The 18,780-nt window shown below is 42.5% G+C and overlaps 1 protein-coding gene across 1 annotated transcript in view; it reads right to left on the bottom strand.

Annotated features, from left to right (window-relative positions):
* Slc9a9 (solute carrier family 9 member A9) overlaps positions 1-18,780 on the bottom strand; it is a 539,646-nt gene that overhangs the window by 96,107 nt on the left and 424,759 nt on the right. Inside the window, exon 13 of the mRNA XM_021206677.1 lies at positions 11,343-11,394. Within this exon, the coding sequence (XP_021062336.1) occupies positions 11,343-11,394 (52 nt within the window). The remainder of the gene's footprint in view (positions 1-11,342; positions 11,395-18,780) is intronic.

Genomic DNA, 18,780 nt, shown 5'->3' with positions numbered 1-18,780 from the left:
AAGGCCATTAATAAATGAATAGAAATAAATGAGTTAGTCCAGTGCATGTTATGCTTGTACAGTGGGGGCTAAAGATAAACATGCTAAGGGAGGCCAACCTTTGCAGTCACACTGCAGTGAGGGTGGTATCTGATAGGGCAGCACAGAGAACAGGCTCCTGGAAGGGTCCCACTTTGCAGAGAACCAGGAGAGGGCATCAGTCTATCTGCATTATTCTGAAATAGGGACCAACGCATGCTTCAAGGACAACAGATGTGAACAGCCATCTGTAGGAGGGTCTACTTTTCCATGGTGTTTTTGTTTATCACCAGCGAAAGTTATTCTCTGTTAAGTTTCTTTATTCCAGAGAAGTGATATGCATTTTAGAACAAGCATAGGATACAACATATCCTCACCTTTCTTATTCCCAGATGAATTCTTAAGTGTTCCCAAGACCAAGATTTGGACTTTCCTGCACTGAATAACAATGATACACTCACAAACTTGGAGCCTCAGGTTTCCCAGCTCTGCATGGGAACTGGAAATTCAAGACTGTTGAATTGTGCCTTTTATTTGCCTTGCTACATCTTAGAAGCAGAATGATGGATGTATATGGAATTTCTGGCTCCTTTATTATCTTCTATTTCTGGGAACATTTAAAAATGGCTAGGCAATCTGATCTTTCTTCCTCCCTTCCCCCGCTTCAAACAAGGGAATGGAGTAGCGAATGGGAAATGACTGGACACAGCAGGAAGTGGATAGTTCTCTTTTTATGGAGCCCTGCAAATGTGGCAGACGCATGAGAGGAACAGTTATGATGCTCTTATTTATTTTGGGTTTATTTGGACAGATGAAGGATAAACCAAAGGCTCTGGCCAGAAATCTACAAAAACCAGACATGGAAGCAAGAAGCAAATGAAATGATTATTATAAGGATTCTGAAATTATTTCAACAATGCTATGAGGCCCCTTCTGGGTTCCCAAATTGCTTTTCAGGTGGTTCATACAAATGGAATTGGCTTTTGGTATTTTGCCTCAAGAATGGAGAGGTTTTTTTTTTTTTTTTTTTTTTTTTTATTATGTTTTTTTTTTTTTTTTGTGGTAATCTCAAATTTATGCCTTGATTTACTAATTTACCAGGGAGAGAACCAAAATTTTTTCTCTAAAGAGAAAGATTCCAGGATCCCAAAGGGAGATTATCACATAGCCAAAAGGGAAAGGGAAAACTTTTGAAGTTACTTTTTAAAAGGTCAACCATCAATTCTCAGTCTCCGCACAGAAACAGTTTATGCAAATGCTCTCGCTTTCCCAAAACCCAGATACATTTGTAAATGTTCCAAAGCAGGGAGTTAGGAAACAAGGTGTGTGTAAGAAGGAAAAATTAAGGCAGTTAACTATCAAAAGATGGGCAAAACTCTGAGATGCCTCCCAGGTATCTCCAGATACTCACAGTTAGCCTGTGCTACCAGATGGGCCAGCTCCAGGGTAAGCTGAAAAGGAAAGGGCCTGGTCCATTTGACTTGTGCTGGTAACAGATGGACATTCATACAGGGAAGATAATTGTTTGGCTGAAGAAAATGCAATATTAATGTTTAAATTGATTATCTACATGTTCTTTGATTCTACTTTCTTTAGAAACTGGAACCTAAGTTCTCTCAAACACTGTGTGTAGGGTGTGCTTAAAAACCTATATCTAAGGAATAAAATGTAGTATACAAGTGATGTGATGATATGTCACACTCTAAATGAGGTCATCAAAAGGCACCAGGACTTTCTCTTTGCTTTCTTTCTTGGATTGCCTGCTCTACAAAGCTGTCTTCCAAGTGATGGCTTGGTAGCAGGTCTATGGAGTGCTCAATGGGTTACCATGGAGTCTTGTTATAGATAGCAAGGAACCAAGGGCTTCTACCAACAGAGATATGCATATTCTGGATCTAGGCAAGTCATCCAGAGACAGTCATTCCAGCTGACATTTTGTCTGGAACCTCATGGCAGACCGTAAGTGGAAACACTCAGTTAAGTTGCTTCCAAACTCTTGAGCCATAAAACCTTTGAGCTAATAAATACATGGTATTTTAAGCCATCATGGAACAGTGGTTAATGTATACTAACTAGAGCATCCTCTGTTGTGAATCTAGATATAAAAGGCACTGGTGGGAATTGAAAAATGTAATAAATGATGATGCCTGCATTGACATAGTTCATCTACAAAGTTTTTTTTTTTTTTTTTTTTTTTTTTTTTTTACCAAATAACTTATTTTTAAGGTAGAAGGTTTATTTTCCATCGTAACACTACATCAAAAACTAACCATGGGTTCAAAATGACCATTTTAAAAGCTGAAGACTTAGGACAAAGACAAATAAAGAAAGAAAAAAAAAGATGGCTGAACTTAAAGATGGGTGGATGTTCACAGAATGTCACTGTTCTTGCTTCATAGCACTTTTCCCTGATGTCTGACTTTTAGAATGGTTTAGTTGGTATGGTGACCCTTTTACTTAATGACATTCACATGGACACCATAATGGAAGATACATCTTACAAAACAAGGTCTCAGCTCAAGCTCCCCTGAAATATTAATCCCCAGAAACACAACCACCACACTAAAGCTGAGGATCTCACATTAGAACTCTTGGGTCCTTTATACAGCATTCTGCATGCAGCTGAAAACAAAGTGAAAGAAACAATATCCTTTTCCCCTATGTGTGATGGTTTGTATATGTTTGCCCCAGGGAGTGGCACTATTAGGAGCTGTGGCCTTGTTGGAATAAGGGTGACCTTGTTGGAGGAAGTGTGTCACTGTGGGGGTGGGCTTTGAGGTCCTCATCCTAGCTGACTGGAAACCAGTCTTCTCCTAGTGACCTTTAGATGAAGATGTGGAACTCTCAGCTCCTCCTGTACCATGTCTGCCTGGATGCTGCCATGCTCCTGACTTGATGATAAGGGAGTGAATTTCTGAACCTGTAAGCCAGCCCCAATTAAATGTTGTCCTTATAAGAGCTGTCTTGGTCATGATGTTTGTTCACAGCAGTAAAACCCTAATTAAGACACTATGCAAAATCACTTTCAGAATATGTAATGGTTTGCCATGTGGACTGACTGGTATCACAGATGTAACAGGACTCAATGATTGGGTAATTGGCAGCTACAGATAGAGTAGGGACAATAATGAGACACCCAAACTGGCCATTGATAGAAACAAACTTTGAAATAACTCAGATCTTAGAATTAATAGGCAAAGGCTTTAAGACAGCTGTAAAAGATGCTGGAGAATTTAAATAAATTGAGATAACAAAAACAAAGACCTAAGAAGAAAAATGTGTTCTATAAAAGAAAGAAAGAAAGAAAGAAAGAAAGAAAGAAAGAAAGGAAGCAAGCAGATCCTAGAAAAAGGTGTATAATATCTAGGAAAAAAACCTCTACTATATTGGCACAATGGCTGTCTGGATGCTACAGAATAAACTGGTAGTAAACTTGAAAAGAGATTTAGATTAAAGCACCCAACTAATAGAACATGGTGAGATAAGATTTGAATAATAGGAAAGTACGTATATGTCATTAGAAAAATGTATAAAGTGGCTTATTGTATGACTTAGTGTAGTCTATGACTGGAATGTATGGAAGGAACAGCAAACACAGAAAGCAGGATATTTAAGAAGACAGTAATCCAATTTTATAAATTAGATTATGAACATCTGCATAAAAACCCAAGAAACTCAGTGAATCTGGATTAGGATACATTTAAAGAACAGTAAACCATAGTCAGACTTCTAAAACTGAAAATTAAAAAAAAAAAAAAAAAAAAAACCTTAAAAGAGATGAGATTAAAACAGATCAAATTATGTTTGGTATTTTAATTAGGATTTCTATTGCTGCAATGAAAAACTTTATCAAAACTCTTCTACTTCAACATTGCTGTTCATCACCAAAGTAAGTCAAGACAGGAACTCAAGCAGGGCAGGAACCTGGAGGCAAGACCTGATGAAGGGACTACGAAAAGGTGCTGATTACTGGCTTGCTCAGCTTGCTTTCTTATAGCACTCAGGACCACCAGCCTAGGGATGGCACCACCCACAGTGGGTTGATCTCCCCCGCATTGATCACTAATTAAGAAAATGCCTTGTTGCTGGATCTCACAGAGGCTTTTCCTCAACTCAGGCTCTTTCCTCTCCCATGACTCTACATGTGTCAGTTTGACACAGAACAGCTAAGACATTCAGGAAAATAAAATAAATTCTACTGTTTCATGTAAAATAAAGGCTTGAAGGCAAGAGGATACAATTTTCAAAGTGTTAAACTGAGTTCTATACCCCCAGAGCTCGTGTCTCTAGCTGCATATGTAGAATTTCTCAAGTATATGAGGCAATATTGGCCAAACTCTGAAGGAGAACCAGGCAAGGCTCTAATGGGTACAAATTGCACCAGTAACTGGCACAGTGGGTAGATTAAAACAAAGAATCAACCTGACATAGTTGACATTTGTGTGCATGTGTCTGGTGCATATACATATGTGTGCATGTGGGAACGTGTGCATTCAGGTATGCATATATGCACGAATAGGACAGAAGTTGACGACTTTAACTCTCTACCTTGTGTTCTGAGACTCGATGAATGTGGAGCTCACAAACTCATCTAGGCTGGCTGGCTAATGACAGCAACCCTCCTGTCACTGCTTCTGCAGCAGAGTTTATAGACACATATCCCTGTGGCTGGCTTGTTTATGTGGCTGCTGAGAACCTGAGACCAGGCACTCATGTTTTCTCAGACAAGACTTTAACTAGCCTTTTATTTTGAGTGAGACTCTCATTGTAGCCAAGGATGACCTTGAACTTTTAATCCTCCTGCCTCAAACCCTTAGGCGCTAGAATTACAAGCATGTAACACAATTCCAAGTTTGTGTACCACCACAGATTGAATCCATGCCTGTAGGCGTGCACTTCACAACTGACCTACATCCTCTCTCCAATGATTGACACCTCTGTAATATTATACCAACTATATTCTGCAGTTGTTCCGTGTGCTATTGGAACAGTTGCTGGAAGACACATCTTTAAAGTACACAAGGAATGTTTACAAAGATGGACCAATCATAACTATAATATAAAACCATGCATGTTCAAAAGATTAGAATGGTATCTATTATAAAATGGAAACTCTTTACCATGGTCCAAATGATCTATATGGCAGATCAATCATGTAAAAGATCCAAATTTCTCATTTCTCACCATGTAACATTTCCAATAATACCTGGTGGTACTTCTCACCAAGGAAGTGTTGCCTATTTATCTCTTTTCTATGATGTCCTTGGAACTATCTCTGAGGAATAGAATGTAGCAGCAGTGCCAGAATATTAGAAGTGAAGCTAGCCCCAAGAAACATTACATGCTTTTCCCTTACACTCTTGCTTTCTGTCCTTGCCAGTAGAATAGTGTTCCCAAAGTAGCACACAACAGAAGGACTCCTGTTACACACTTCTTAGGTTCTGACTATGTTATCCAGCATAATGTGGTGACAGAAAATCACACAAGCTGGCTTCTGCCTCTAACTCTTATAGATTCATAGTCTTTAATGTTCCCAATGGCTATTCCAGCTGTAACAGCATCATTTCTATTCATCACACAGACTGTGAATCTTCCTTCCTTTGAGATTTTGTCCCTTATGGAATGTTCCTCCTTTAGACCTCCACAGGAACAAGAGTTTTAGACAGGCAGCTCTTGTAAGGAGGATTTAAGAAGCATTGAATAATGGGGTGGGGAGGTGTAGAGCATACTCAATTGTAACTGAATGTTGACATACTGTGTAGAGTGTAGATGACTCCCTAGACAACGGTACACGGCTTTTAGCATAGTTGGTATTGGAGAAGGGGAGGATTCCATGTGGAGATAATCGAGCAGAGGATGAGGACTATGCTCGAGGCCTTTGAAATGAAGATGTGCTTATATTCTTGATAGAACTGGCAAGTTAGACTCGCTGGCAAAGTGACTGGCTTCAATGTCAATGGTAAGGGTGGCTTTATACAGACTAGACAAGTGCCCATGGAGGACTGTCAGGATGAGTGGCTTTGGTTCTCACTCCTGGCTCAACACATCCTGGGTTGGTTATCTTGGGAGGATTCCTTTTATTTTTAAACATTCATATTCTCAGTTTTACAGAGTTTTATATCAATTATAGATATCCTGATTGGGCAAAGCAAAAATTAAAGATGATTTATCTTGTATATAAAATGTGTAAAATTGCTCCTTAGGTTGTAACTGCCACCACCTCTGCTTCCTCAGCGTTATTCCTACTTTCTAGAACATGAAGTTAAAGGACCTGCTGCTAAGAAAAACATGTGGACGTTGGCCCTATAATGTAAACACATTAGTGTGGAGTTTGCCTTTGGATGTGTATGACATAGGTAAGTGTTACAAACAAAAATGTCAGTGTCAGCCAAGGGAAAACTCAAGGAATTCACTTAGGGATATACATATATATATTTTAAATCAAGATAGCTTTAGTTACAATATGGCATTAAAAACTTTCATCTGGGCCATATCGATGTCTGAGCCTAGTATTCTATTCCTAAAACACTTGTGGGGTGTCATGTGGGATTTACATCCCATGAAAACCAATGCCAACTGTAAAGGCTCAAGAAATGAAACGAGTACATGAGAATGTTCACTGCTGAGTGTGATAGCTCTAGGTGGACTTCACTGTTCTGTTGTGACAATTTTATTAGGACCATTTGAAAATAGAAACAATGAAAAGTAATCCGTAGGTAGTGAACCAAATGACCCTACCTTTAGCTAATTAGTCACTCCCCCTGATGAACTTGCCTATGTCTCTGTGCTCTGGAGGACCAGTGATAAGAAGTGTCATTTGGGCCAAGGAACAAATACCTCTATTCTGCACCAGTAATTGCAGGTTTCAAGGGTATTCAGCGTGGTGGCCTTCGGAGACTCGGCAGACAAGCATTTGCTCATTGTACTTATGTCCTTCATATTTGACAGGCATTTCTTTGTGTCTTTGCTTAGCATGAGTCTTTCTGGGTGAGAAATCTCATCTTTAAATCCCCATTGCTCAGTTATTGCAGGCATACTTCTGTACTCCTTGGGACCTTTTGCAGCTGGGCTTGAACTGTCTGGTGCCATAGCAATCAGAACCAAGTCACCAAGGTCACACCCACACAGAATGGACAACCAGACCTTCAGGAAGTAATAGAAAAGCGCAAGCTAATATTTAAGAGAAACCCTACAGAGGCTAGCACTGTGTTAAAAATAAAGTTATGTTAGTAATGATGAAAGTAACAGTTGACAGAGTGGGGTTAGGAGAAAGGAAAAACTTCTGAAATTGGGAAATTGTCCGGTATGTCCGTCTTCTGCAGAGTAAGATAAAACTCGCCCCTGCAGCTCAGGCACTGGCCCCGTTTACCACTGCTGGCTCACCTATCTACTTCTGCCTTGGCCACTCACCTCCAGCCACATTGGCCTGCACATGGTTCTGCTTGCGTTCACACCAGTCCACTGACTCAGAGCCTGCATCCTTGCTGTGCCCTCTGACTGGACCACTGCCTTCCTTTTCACTTGGCTTGCTTCTGCATGCTTCAGTTTTCTATCAAATGGTACTTTCCTAGGTCTGCCCTATATAGCCAATGACCCCTGCTCCCTTCTCCACCCCCTCACCTGCTTTATCGTTTATCTTTTTTCTGAACTCACAACCTTTACATACTATCTTTTTCTGATAGGTGTTCCTCCTTGGAGCAGAAGTTCTGAGTAGGAAAGGACTTCAAAATAGTAATAGTTGAACTCTCTGCATATTATGGAGCTTATATTTGACAGGTGTGGGGTCAATGACTACTCACACGAACGCATACATATCTGGTAAAATGGGATATTTTGGAACCAAATGACTTGGATTCAAATTCTACCTTTGCCTTCTCTGTGCCTTTGGTCATGTTATCTAGCTTTTCTGTGTACAGTTTCCTTGTTTGTAGATGGGATGATATAGTACCCGTTCAGGGTTATCTCTGAAACTGGGATAAAGCATATAATATGCTTAGAATAGTATTAAAAACCATAGCCAGCATTCAATGGGAAGATTATGACAGACTGATGAAAAGGGAAGAGAAGTCCCGCTGAGTCCTCTTAAGTGCTGGAAATTTACATCACAGGCAGGAGTTGTACTTCAGAGAGTACCCACCTCACAAGGGCACGCTTCCAAGAACAGGGAAGCAATTACAAGGAAAACTATCTGGGGGTCGAGGAAGGGAAGTGCTATTTGTTTTTCAAAAATGAGTGAGAGATACAGTGTCTCCCACTTCTCAAAGCAGCAAAGTCACAAACTGTGTGCATTTACAGCTGAATGGTTGCATTTGGAGCGTGCTTTGCAAAGTTTCTGAGCCTGGCATAATAAAGAATGTGCTGTCATGCATGGCACAGGGAACTGTGCCTCAAGCTTACAGCCCAAAGGTGTTCCCTACAAGCTAAGAAGGTGGGAATTCCTTTATAAGCAGCCGCATTTAATCATACATGCTTAGTATTGACTCTGAGACTGCATAGTCAGGAATGACTGTAAGTAGTTTAAACATTTTTAGCTTTTCATTAGGAACTGCTGTTGTGGTTAGCCAGTGCAGAGATTATCCTAAATAATAATCTTGTTCATTTAAACCTGGTTTAGTAAATGCAAAGTAAGTAGGGACATGGTCTTGCTAAAACTCACTTACGCTTGGCATCAATAGATGCCAAGTAAGGCATTGCCAGGCAAAAGGACAGCAGAGAGCATTTTGACAAAAGGCTCACAAAGTACCAAACACACCTCGCCCAGGTCAGATGGCAGCTGCATGCATCCCGTGGCCAATTACTTCTGGTTGGAGTCCACTGCTTCGCGTACTCGACACTAAGGGAACAATTACTCCAACCTCTTTCCGAAATGGGTTTTGCCATTTTCTAGCTTTGCTAGCTAAAGAACATGGTGAGAAAGGATGCTCAGAAGAGTCCCCTGAAAGTTATTTGTAAGCCACAATGGCTCCTTCAGGAGCTTGTAATTTAGAGTGGGAGTGGCTTAACTGTGGAGAGAGCCCCTTCTTTGCTCTCTGCAGGAAGCTCTGGGGAGATCCAGTTAGAAACAGTAAGTACCACTCTTCACACCAGCAGAGTAGGGCTAAGCTTTGTGTCCCCTAAGGATAAGGATTTATTATAGGACTGATTATTTCCTCTTTCTGCCTGGTGCCTTTAAGTACTGGAATATTCATTTGTAGTTGGAGTTCAGCAAGGATGGAGGCCCCGCAACTGTTGATTTGGATTCTCCTTACTCCTGTGTGTTTACTTTCTGTTCTAATTATTCTTCTACTGAAATCTAAAACAGCCAATTTTTTTTAATGTAGTGAGGTGAAGTGTCTAAAATCTTTTATAAGTTGAGTTTGGTTTGTTTTAATGGTGTGTGTGTGTGTGTGTGTGTGTGTGTGTGTGAAATGTACGTGTATCTGAGCATGCTAGCTTGTGTATGTGCACGCATGTGGAGGCCAGAAGTTGATACTGGAGATCTTTCTCTATTGTTTTCTGGCCTAATGTTTTTCTTAGCCTGCCACTCAGAGTGAAACTAGAGCTCTTTGTTTCAGCTAGGCCGGCTGGCCAATCAACCGTTCCCATCCCTACCCAGCCCTGTGATTAAAGTTGTGCACCTCCAAGTCCAGATTTTATATGGGTGCTGGAGATCTGAGCTCAGGGCGTCTTGCTTATACAGCAAGCACCTTACCCACTGAGCCATCTCCCCAGCCCTAACCCTAAGTTTGTGGGGTTTTTTGGTTTGTTTGTTTTTGTGACAGCTTTCTGAGGTAAACATCATTATCATTCACTTTGGACAGACAGGGTAGGTGAAACTACAAGATGTGAAAACTTTTCCAAGACCCAAATGTCAAATGATGTTCATTTTCTATTTCGCACAAACTTATTTCTAAAACAACTAAAAAAAAAATACCTTTCATTATGGTAATATCCCCAGGTAAGAGTCACTGCTGAACTAACAGTGGTGAACTCTAAAGTGTTATATTAAAAATGACTCAGTCTAGTAGGAAATTTTACCAATAATTATATGCAATTATAAAATTTTAGGGCATTAGAGGAAGGCAAAGGATTTTCTTTGATGACTTTTCTTATTCTGTCTTCTAAAGAAAGACATACGTGAAGAAGACAGAGTTTAGATGAAGGTTTTGCTTCAAGGTCGGAGAATAGATTATTTGACCTATGGTAGATGAAAATGTTTCTGAAAACTCAGCCACAGCCAGACCTTCCTCACTACTCATTACAGTCCAGGCGAGGGCTTTGATTCTGTTTCTAAGGTCATCAAACGGTCCCTAGTCCTAATAGTCCAGGCAGCCATGCTGTGCTGTGTCCCACACTGATGCTGTTCCCTGGGCATTCAGTCCGTGAAAAGAGTACCTATGGCCCCAGAACACACGTGGTAACCATGTTCATAGAACACAAAGTCATGCTCATTACAAACTTCATTCCTCAGCCTTCTCTGTGCAGCAGGGCTCTTCCTTCTTTCTATGTCTGACCCAGGGAAGTGGCCTCTTGCCTAGGAATGCCAGCTGGCTGTGGTACATTGTTGGTAAGAGGGGGAAACCCTTATTATAATAGCAGGGGTTGTCCTCAAATCCAAACACGATCAAAACACAGTTTACCAAGCAATGCCATGTATTTGCCACATTATTCTGATCATGTCTACAGACTTCTGATTACAGCAAATGAGGTAGATTCCCACACATTGGTCCATTTGTTTTAAGGCGAGTGACCAAGTAAGGAATGACTAAGGCAATATCACTGATGGCTGATCTTACCTTGATGGTAGATTCAAAACTAGGGTTGGAGAACAATTTTCCTCTACTCAAGGGATTAGTACTTTATTCTGAGCAATTTCCTCAAAGGCTTTTTGGGTCTTTGTAGATAACGCTGTTCAGTTAGGACAGGAATGGATCACCTAAATTGTTTCTCTGTCTCTTGCCTGTCTCACGGTTTCTGAACACCCAGATCTGATGAAGAAGAAGCTGTTCAGGATAAACAGGACCATCTGTTGTGTGCTGAACAAGCTTTGATTGACTTCACTTGAGATCTGAGATCAATGGGCTAGCAGCTGGGCAGGAGGCACCATGGGAAGGCTCATTCTTAGGGTTCTAGTCTAGATCCCATATTGTGTTTTCAGGATTCTTGATATCCCAAGAGTGGCAGTGAGTTGGTTCTGAGCATTCATATGTTAAACATAATCAACACTGTGAACTCCTAGGCACTATCAGCAGAGGCAACCCATTTTAGAAATAGCTCCCTTGGCTATGTTCTCTAGACGAATGGGTGAGCCGTCCATGTTTTATCCATGACTTTATGGAACTTGCCTGCTGTGAGGAGGGCTCTTCCTTCAGACTTTCATCCAGGTCCACACCAACTCTGTTTAAAAAACAAAAACAAAAAAGCAGGTAAGCATAAGTGCTCTTCTGCCGAGGGGATGAGACCTTGAGTATTAATCAAATCATCATGTGACCTAAACAGAAGGAAAATGCGAGCAAAGGTTTGGTGAGAAAACCACGTGGCTTCCTTAGAAATAGAAGCCCCAATAGACTGATCACAGGGAGACCGCGCGCAGCTGGGCTCGGCACAGCGGGAGAAATGGAGCACGCACACCAGTTCATCGCTCGCCTCTGGTTTCCAGTCCAGGAGTAGGGTCCTGAGAACATGGGATAGGAACCATCACGAGAAAGGCCTCTGTAGCCTCAAAACCAGGGTTACCCCGCAGGATTCTCCGAGCAAACTGTCTCAGAATCATGGATCCCTAGCCTGGAGCAGGGTTCTCTCATGCAGAGAAAAACCGAGCCTTGCCCAGATTCGTGTGGGTTATCCTCAGGGAAGGTGCAGGGTCTGAACGTTATAGAATTTGGGGGGGGGGNGTTTTAAGGAAATAATATAAAAGACAAATATGGAATGTTCTGAAAAGGTTCTCTAGAAAAGGAGAAATAAGAAATCTTGTAAGGCTGCAACCAATCTCACAAAATAACAACAACAACAACAACATCACCATCAATCACAACGTTTTAATTGACTGTTCTGGCACATCTCTAAAATCGCCTTCTGTGCTGTAAAATTTGCTTGCACACTTTGAGCTTCCCTGTATCTGATAATGATTTTACATGAGGATGGAAAAGGAGGGGAGTCTTCCTTACCAAGCCCGACTTTCTTGATAACCAGAAGGAAACAAAGCACGCTTTCTTACCCAGACCGGCTTGCTCCATGCAGCCCTGTCATGCTAATCTGCCGAATGCAAGATTCCTGATAAATTTCACGTCATGCAATTTCCATAAACAATGTTCAGTGTACTGATCTCTCCCCGTGCCTCCTTACTGAATACATTTCCGCATCTCCATTTTGACAGGCATCAAAGAGAACTGAGTTTTCATTTTCCAGAATTGCTTCTGGCTCTGTGTATCTCGTTCCTTGTGCTCACCCCTCCCGATACCCACAGGCCTTTGCTGCCAGGTGCCAAGGGATATGTCTACATTTATTGCAGCCTTTACGCTAAGTTTCTATAAGCTTTTCCTACTCCAGGACGACCAGCAGGGACTTGCACACACAGAGGTCACGGTGGCTCTTATAAATGGATCCCACTCCCTGCGCATGAAATACGTGTTCTCCCCAGCTGCTCCTGGGTTGGATCCCCAGTTGCCCACAGCCATCCTATCAGAGAAGACTGAGGGCGAGTGGGGAGCTTAGTAGACAAAACAGCAGTTCAATCTGTGTTCAAAACATACTCCTCTCCCAGATCTTACAGAAACACAGACCCTGGAGCCAGAGCAAGTGAGGGGCCCTGATGGTTGCATTTCCTCTCCCATACAGTGAGCCCCTTGGGTTGGGGGTTGGGGCTGGGAGCCTGGGAGGAAGCTGGTGAGTGGGCGGCCCCACTTAAGTCAGGCTCCAGCAGAGCCCTGCAAAGGCTGCCTTTAACAGATCAGTCTCTGCTGCTCTCCAATATCCCTCAGTCATCCTCCAGGCATCTGATTGGGGGTGAAGTAGGAGCGAGCTAGAAGCCCTCATAGCAATGAGCTGGAGACAGGACAGTGAAAAGGAGACCTGTTTGAAAGTCCTGCAAATCAGGATGCCCTGCGCACAGGTTGTGCCCACCCCCACCCCCCGCACACCCCGCTTGAGCACCCAAGAGGAGCAGCTCTTTATTGTCTCCGTCTTTGGCATTCAGGGTGGTGGTGAGGGCTTCGAGTGGACTAGCATTTGATTCTTCACAGTCGAGTGGGGAAAGTTTTTCAACTATTTTATTAAGAAGGAGAAAAGGGCACATGCTCGTTATATATGTGTGTGTGCGTGGGGCGGGCAGGGGATGTGCTAAGAAGAAGCATGGAAAAGGTAAGAGGGAGAAAAGGAGAGGAAAGGGAAGACAGAAGGGATTGGAGTGGGGGAAGAGGTGAGAGAGCAGAAAGGAATTAAGGTAAGACCTCCCAACCACCATCACCACCAAGTCCGGTGCAGACAGTGGCCACAGAGTGTGTGTGGCCACAGGGGTTCCATGTGTGGCGGTCTGGTCCATGCTGTCCCATTTTCCTGGCTCTAGGACGATTGGTAGAGTGTCTCTTCCTGCTCATGCAGGAAATTCCTTTGAGGCTCCATTTCAACAAGCAAAGGTTCAAGCAACCTGTCTCAGGGCTGCTGGGCACCCTGGTGGGCTGCAGATTGAAAGGAGATGCCCAAGCATCAATTGCTGTACCACTTTGGGGCCTTTCTCTAGAGCTCTGTTTGAAGCACGGGAGAGAACGGAGATGAGCTTTCCTAAGAAACCCAGCTATAAAAGAGGCAGGACTGAGGGTTTTCACCAGCATTTCCGCATTTCTCCCCACAGCAATCAAAGCAGACACTTCGAATCCCAATTATTCAGGCAGCCTGCTGGAACTGAGGAAGGATGGGTGGCAGCTGATGAAGGACTTTGGCTTCCCATGTGCAAACCATCTCAGAGGACTGGGTGGGAACAAGACACCGCTCTGCCGGGGCTCCACCTCAGACCATTTCTGGCTGGAGGAGATCTGTTTCCGGCCACGTTGCTGATGGTCTTGGCCTACAGCAGAGTGGGTATCTGAAGTGGCCTGGAGAAAAAAGACAGGAGGCAACACTTGAGAGCCACTTACCTTCGGGGCAGCCTGAGTGAGCACTGGGAGAGCAAATAGAAACGGCTCCAGAGGTATTTAGTTTGGTTTAATGAAAATAAAATTTAGGGAAAAAAAAACCGGGGTCGTTAACTGCCATGAGGGGATAGCATAAGAAACACTTCAAGACTTTGGCCATTCTCGATTAAAAAAAAAAAATCTTGCCAAAATATATTGCTTGGCTTCTTGCCTCCTTAAACACAGGGTGCTGTGGTGTTCTCTTCTTAACTAGAGGGCTCAGTATTGCCCTTGGTCCCATAAAACCTAATGCTTGCCACTTCATAATGATTTCTGAGAGGTGTGTGAACCTCTTTATGGCCACATTAAATGTCCCCTAACTACTATTATTATTTTTTAAATCTGCCAATTAGACTCTCTTGATTTTCTGGCTGCAACCATAATGTTTTAGCATATTTTCTCTGTGTCATGTCACCCACCGCAACACCACTTTTTATTTAGTGGGACTAATAGCTCGATAATTAAGCTGGACATGTTTTTATTTTTAGGTTTATTATATAATAACAAATCGCAAACACCGGAGAAGGGTTCACCGAATCACTCAGTTCTTCTTACCTCACCTTGTACAGCCTCAGCTTAACCTCCCCCAATGTCTCTAAGGGTAGTTTTCTGTCTTTTTCTTGATTGTTGTATGTAATAATGGATATTGACATGCATGGCACACTCACACAGCATCCCCAGGGCTATGCAAACATTCTCCCTGCATCTGCATCACTCACTGCTCTGTTTCAGGAAGCAAGTCAGAATGTGAAAGAAACATATTTTCAGGATAACCTTGCATCCACTCACTTTTATGCATTAAAGATCACTTACGCCCTATGGATTTGGAAGGGGTTGTAGAAACAAGATACGATGTCACCCCAGTGTGTGTATACCCACATGTGTGTGCATCGTGAATCCCCAAGTGAAATCAAGTGCAACCTGTGTAAGCGATACCCAAGATTCTTTGGTACTTCTCCCACTGTGTCAGGGTTTCCCTTCTGCCAATCTGACCCCATGCCTCCTGTCTGTCTATCCGTTATCTGGACTTCACTAATGCCTCCTGTCTATTCGTTATCTGGACTTCATCCCTAAGCCGGTAGCTGAGACTGGCTCTGAGCTATAACGATGTCTTGCTTCACTCATGCCTTTCTCATGACCCTCCTTCTTCCCTCCAATCTCCAGGCTTGTTGTTTGGGCCACATTGGCTGCCTCTGGGCATCTGTGATGCCCTGCCTTCTTTCCCAAGCTTTCAAACTTTGCTCACCTCTTTTCTTCTGTCGATATGGCTCCCCTGCCTTTATAGGCTTTAGATTCCCTCCTAAAAGTTTCACCCTCTCTGAAAACCATTTCTCCTGGTATAGTTACTGTGTACCCCTGAGTTTACCTTGATTTGTCTGTGGTGACTTTGGTTTACCCTCTGTTCACCTGTGTGGCTACACTGAGGCGACACTACAGGACAAACTAGAGCTCTGAATTGTTTCCCAGCCCTTACTGGAGCCCGGAGACTCCAGGGCCACTCTCAGCTGTTGATGTATCAGTAAAACCCAGCTGTGAAGAGGGGTTGTCTGAAGCCATACTGCCTAGGCTCTGAAACAGAGGTCTAACTTTGATTATGCATGGTCTGGACCATGCACAGTGTCTCTATCCAGTTTCCTTATTAGTACAAAGGGAATAATAATACAATGGGACTTAATGGAGTGATTATAAAAAAGTGTTTAGCTTAGAAACCCAGTGCATAGAAGGCTCTAAATGTTATCAGCTGCAGTTGGGGGTGGCGGTGCACACCTTTAATCGAAGCATTCTGGAGGCAGAGGCAGGCAGATCTCTACGAGTTTAAGGGTAGCCTGGTTTACAGAGTAATTTCCAGGTCAGCCAAGGCTCCCCAGAGAAACCCTATGTTATCAGATGATGGTGACATTAATTTTTTTTTTATTATCAGTATTTCTTGTCAGAAGCACCAGGGTTCAGACCTACCATGCCTGTTGCTTACCTGTGTCTCTGGACAAACCCTTAGGTCCTGCACTAAGGCATCCCAGAATTTATATCAACAGCCGCATTGAGCCACAGGCCCATGCACAACTGGGTATCATTTCTGTCTGCTTTTCTCAGTTGGGGTTAAATATAAATATGATAGAGTGAGAGCAAAGGAAGATAGCTAACAAGCAAAAGGAAGAATGGGGGAAAGCTGATCAGGAAGAAATCAGGAAGGTGAGATGGAAACACACAGAAGAGAAAGAAAAGACTTCACAGTAAAGACGATGTGCAGGAGGCAGGTAGAGCTGAAGCAAAGGTAGCTGCAGAGAGAGGAGGCCAAGAGCAGATGTGCACACATCACAGAAGGCCAAGGCATTATCTAAAAATGGAGTGACAAAAAACCAGTAAAGGACTCAAAGGCAACTAAAATTATGGTTAAAATTTTATATGACATTTTGCATTCTTGATGTACTTTTTAATTCTAAGTGAGCGGAGCGCTTCCTCTGTGGTATTCAAATGGAAATGAAAGTGAGCTCCGCACATATTCCCAGCTGTGCCCTCGAACATCTCACTCTGGGCTCCTCATTTACAGCGAGCATCTAGCTCCACTTTCAGAGCAAATGCATCTCTTGTGGACCATAATGCTCTTCCTTTCCCGGTGCGCCTCCATTCTTTGGTGGATTTTATTAGACATATTAAAATTTCTGGATGCTCTCATACCCAACTGTAGCCAAATGAATGCCTCAAAGTTGGATTTTTTTCTTAGCAGGAAAGCAAGCGAAGTGACTAACAAAAGGTTCACTTTTCCCATTAAAGCCAAAAAATTCCTTTCCAGTTCTTACCGCTTAGAACCTTTGGGGCGGTGAAATATTACTAGGACTTAGTTTCATTATGTGAATTCCAGTCGTCATAGGAACTCTTTTGATTCTTTTGAGCCCACTGCTGATGGGCTGAGAAGTGAAGGAGAAACCATTTCTTCCCAGACCTGCAGTTGATGGTACAGTGTTAAAAAGGAGTCTCAGTAAGAGAAGGGTGACTGGATATTGAACACATAAATATTGCTTGACAATGGAGCAGTGTGAAAGGCATCGGCTAATGCCTGGGGACTCTTACGTGGGCTTAAGGGTACTAAATGGGGACTACAGTTTGGCTCTATACCTCACTGCTCCCCACACCCATTGATTAAATATCATTGGAGTCTGCAGATGATTAAAATTAGTCTAATTTAATAATTAAAACATTTTAACTTGATTTTGGGAGACAAGAAAATAAATCACAGTTAAGTGGCAGAAGCAATTATAGATATCTATCTATCTATCTATCTATCTATCTATGTGCATATATACACACATATACATATATTTCAGTTTTAATTTCATTATGAAATTAAAGAGTTTGGGCCATAGGGTTTCAAATCTGATATCTCTTCTTTATTGCATTTGCAATGTTGAAAGTTTTATTTATTAGTATGGTGTACATGTGCTTGTGTGTTGGGGTGGTGATGAATGTGCCATGACATGCATGTAGAGGTCACAGGACAATTGTGGAGTTGTCCTCTCTTTCCAACTTAACATGGTATCCTAGAGTCAGACTCAGGCCACCAGGCTTGTGCGACAATGCCTTCACCTACACACCACCAGGCTTGTGTGACAATGCCTTCACCTACACTCTCCCTGGTCCCTCAAACACTTGTGTAACCCCTTTAAACCTTAATTTTCTCAACTGTAAATGGCAGTAAGCGGGGTCCATTTTATGGGCCATTACACATGTTTTTGGTTGCTTTCTGCTGTTTTGGTAAGCACTATGGCTAAAAGCAATTTGGGGAGGAAAAGGTTTAGTTGAGTTACACTCCCAGGTTAATCCCTCACTGAGGAAAGCCAGAGTTAGAACTCAGAGCAGGAACCTAGAGGAGTTCTGCTTACTGGCTTGGTCTCCATGGCTTGCTCAGGTTGCATTTTATACAACACAGGACCTCCTCCCCAGTGTTGGCACTGCCCATAGTCAGCCAGCTCTTCCCACATAATCAAGACAAGTCCCAAAACACATGGCCACAGGCCAACTTGATCAACTGATCAAATTTTCCTCAACTGGGGCTCCTTCTTCCATTAGGCTCTTGCTTGTGTCAAGTTAACAATAAAAACTAAGTAGTTCAACAAGGAAGAAATAAGCAAATGCATAAGGTGCACAAAACACTGGCTGCCACCCAAGAAACAGTCGCAGGATATTAGTTATGCTCTTCTTATTAGGGAGAAATTGATGTGGTTTAAATCAAGTGATAAATACAATTAAGGTTAAGACCAAGGATGGATTTTCTGTAAATGATAGATGCTAAGATACAAAGGTCAATAATAGGATTGCTGCCATCACTGGCCCAAGATCTATTAGAAAAGAGACTATCCAGAGAGGAGGAACAGAACAGTATGGCGTGAGGAGCATCACACGTGGACATAGAAGAGCTGGATACTGAAAAGTGAAACTGGGGTTTGTGGCAAAAGAAGAGAAGGTTGAGCAAAGCCACAGCAGCATTAAGAAGGTTGGAATGTCATATAAAGTGAACTTTCGGGATAGCATACCAATAAAGAACGTACCAATAAAGAGGCTGACAGTGGGAATGTACCAACAAAGAGGCTGACAGTGGGAATGTACCAACAAAGAGGCT

Source organism: Mus pahari, chromosome 10 (assembly GCF_900095145.1).
Source record: "Mus pahari chromosome 10, PAHARI_EIJ_v1.1, whole genome shotgun sequence".
Classification (NCBI taxonomy): domain Eukaryota; kingdom Metazoa; phylum Chordata; class Mammalia; order Rodentia; family Muridae; genus Mus; species Mus pahari.
This window is presented reverse-complemented; position numbering and strand designations above follow the sequence as displayed.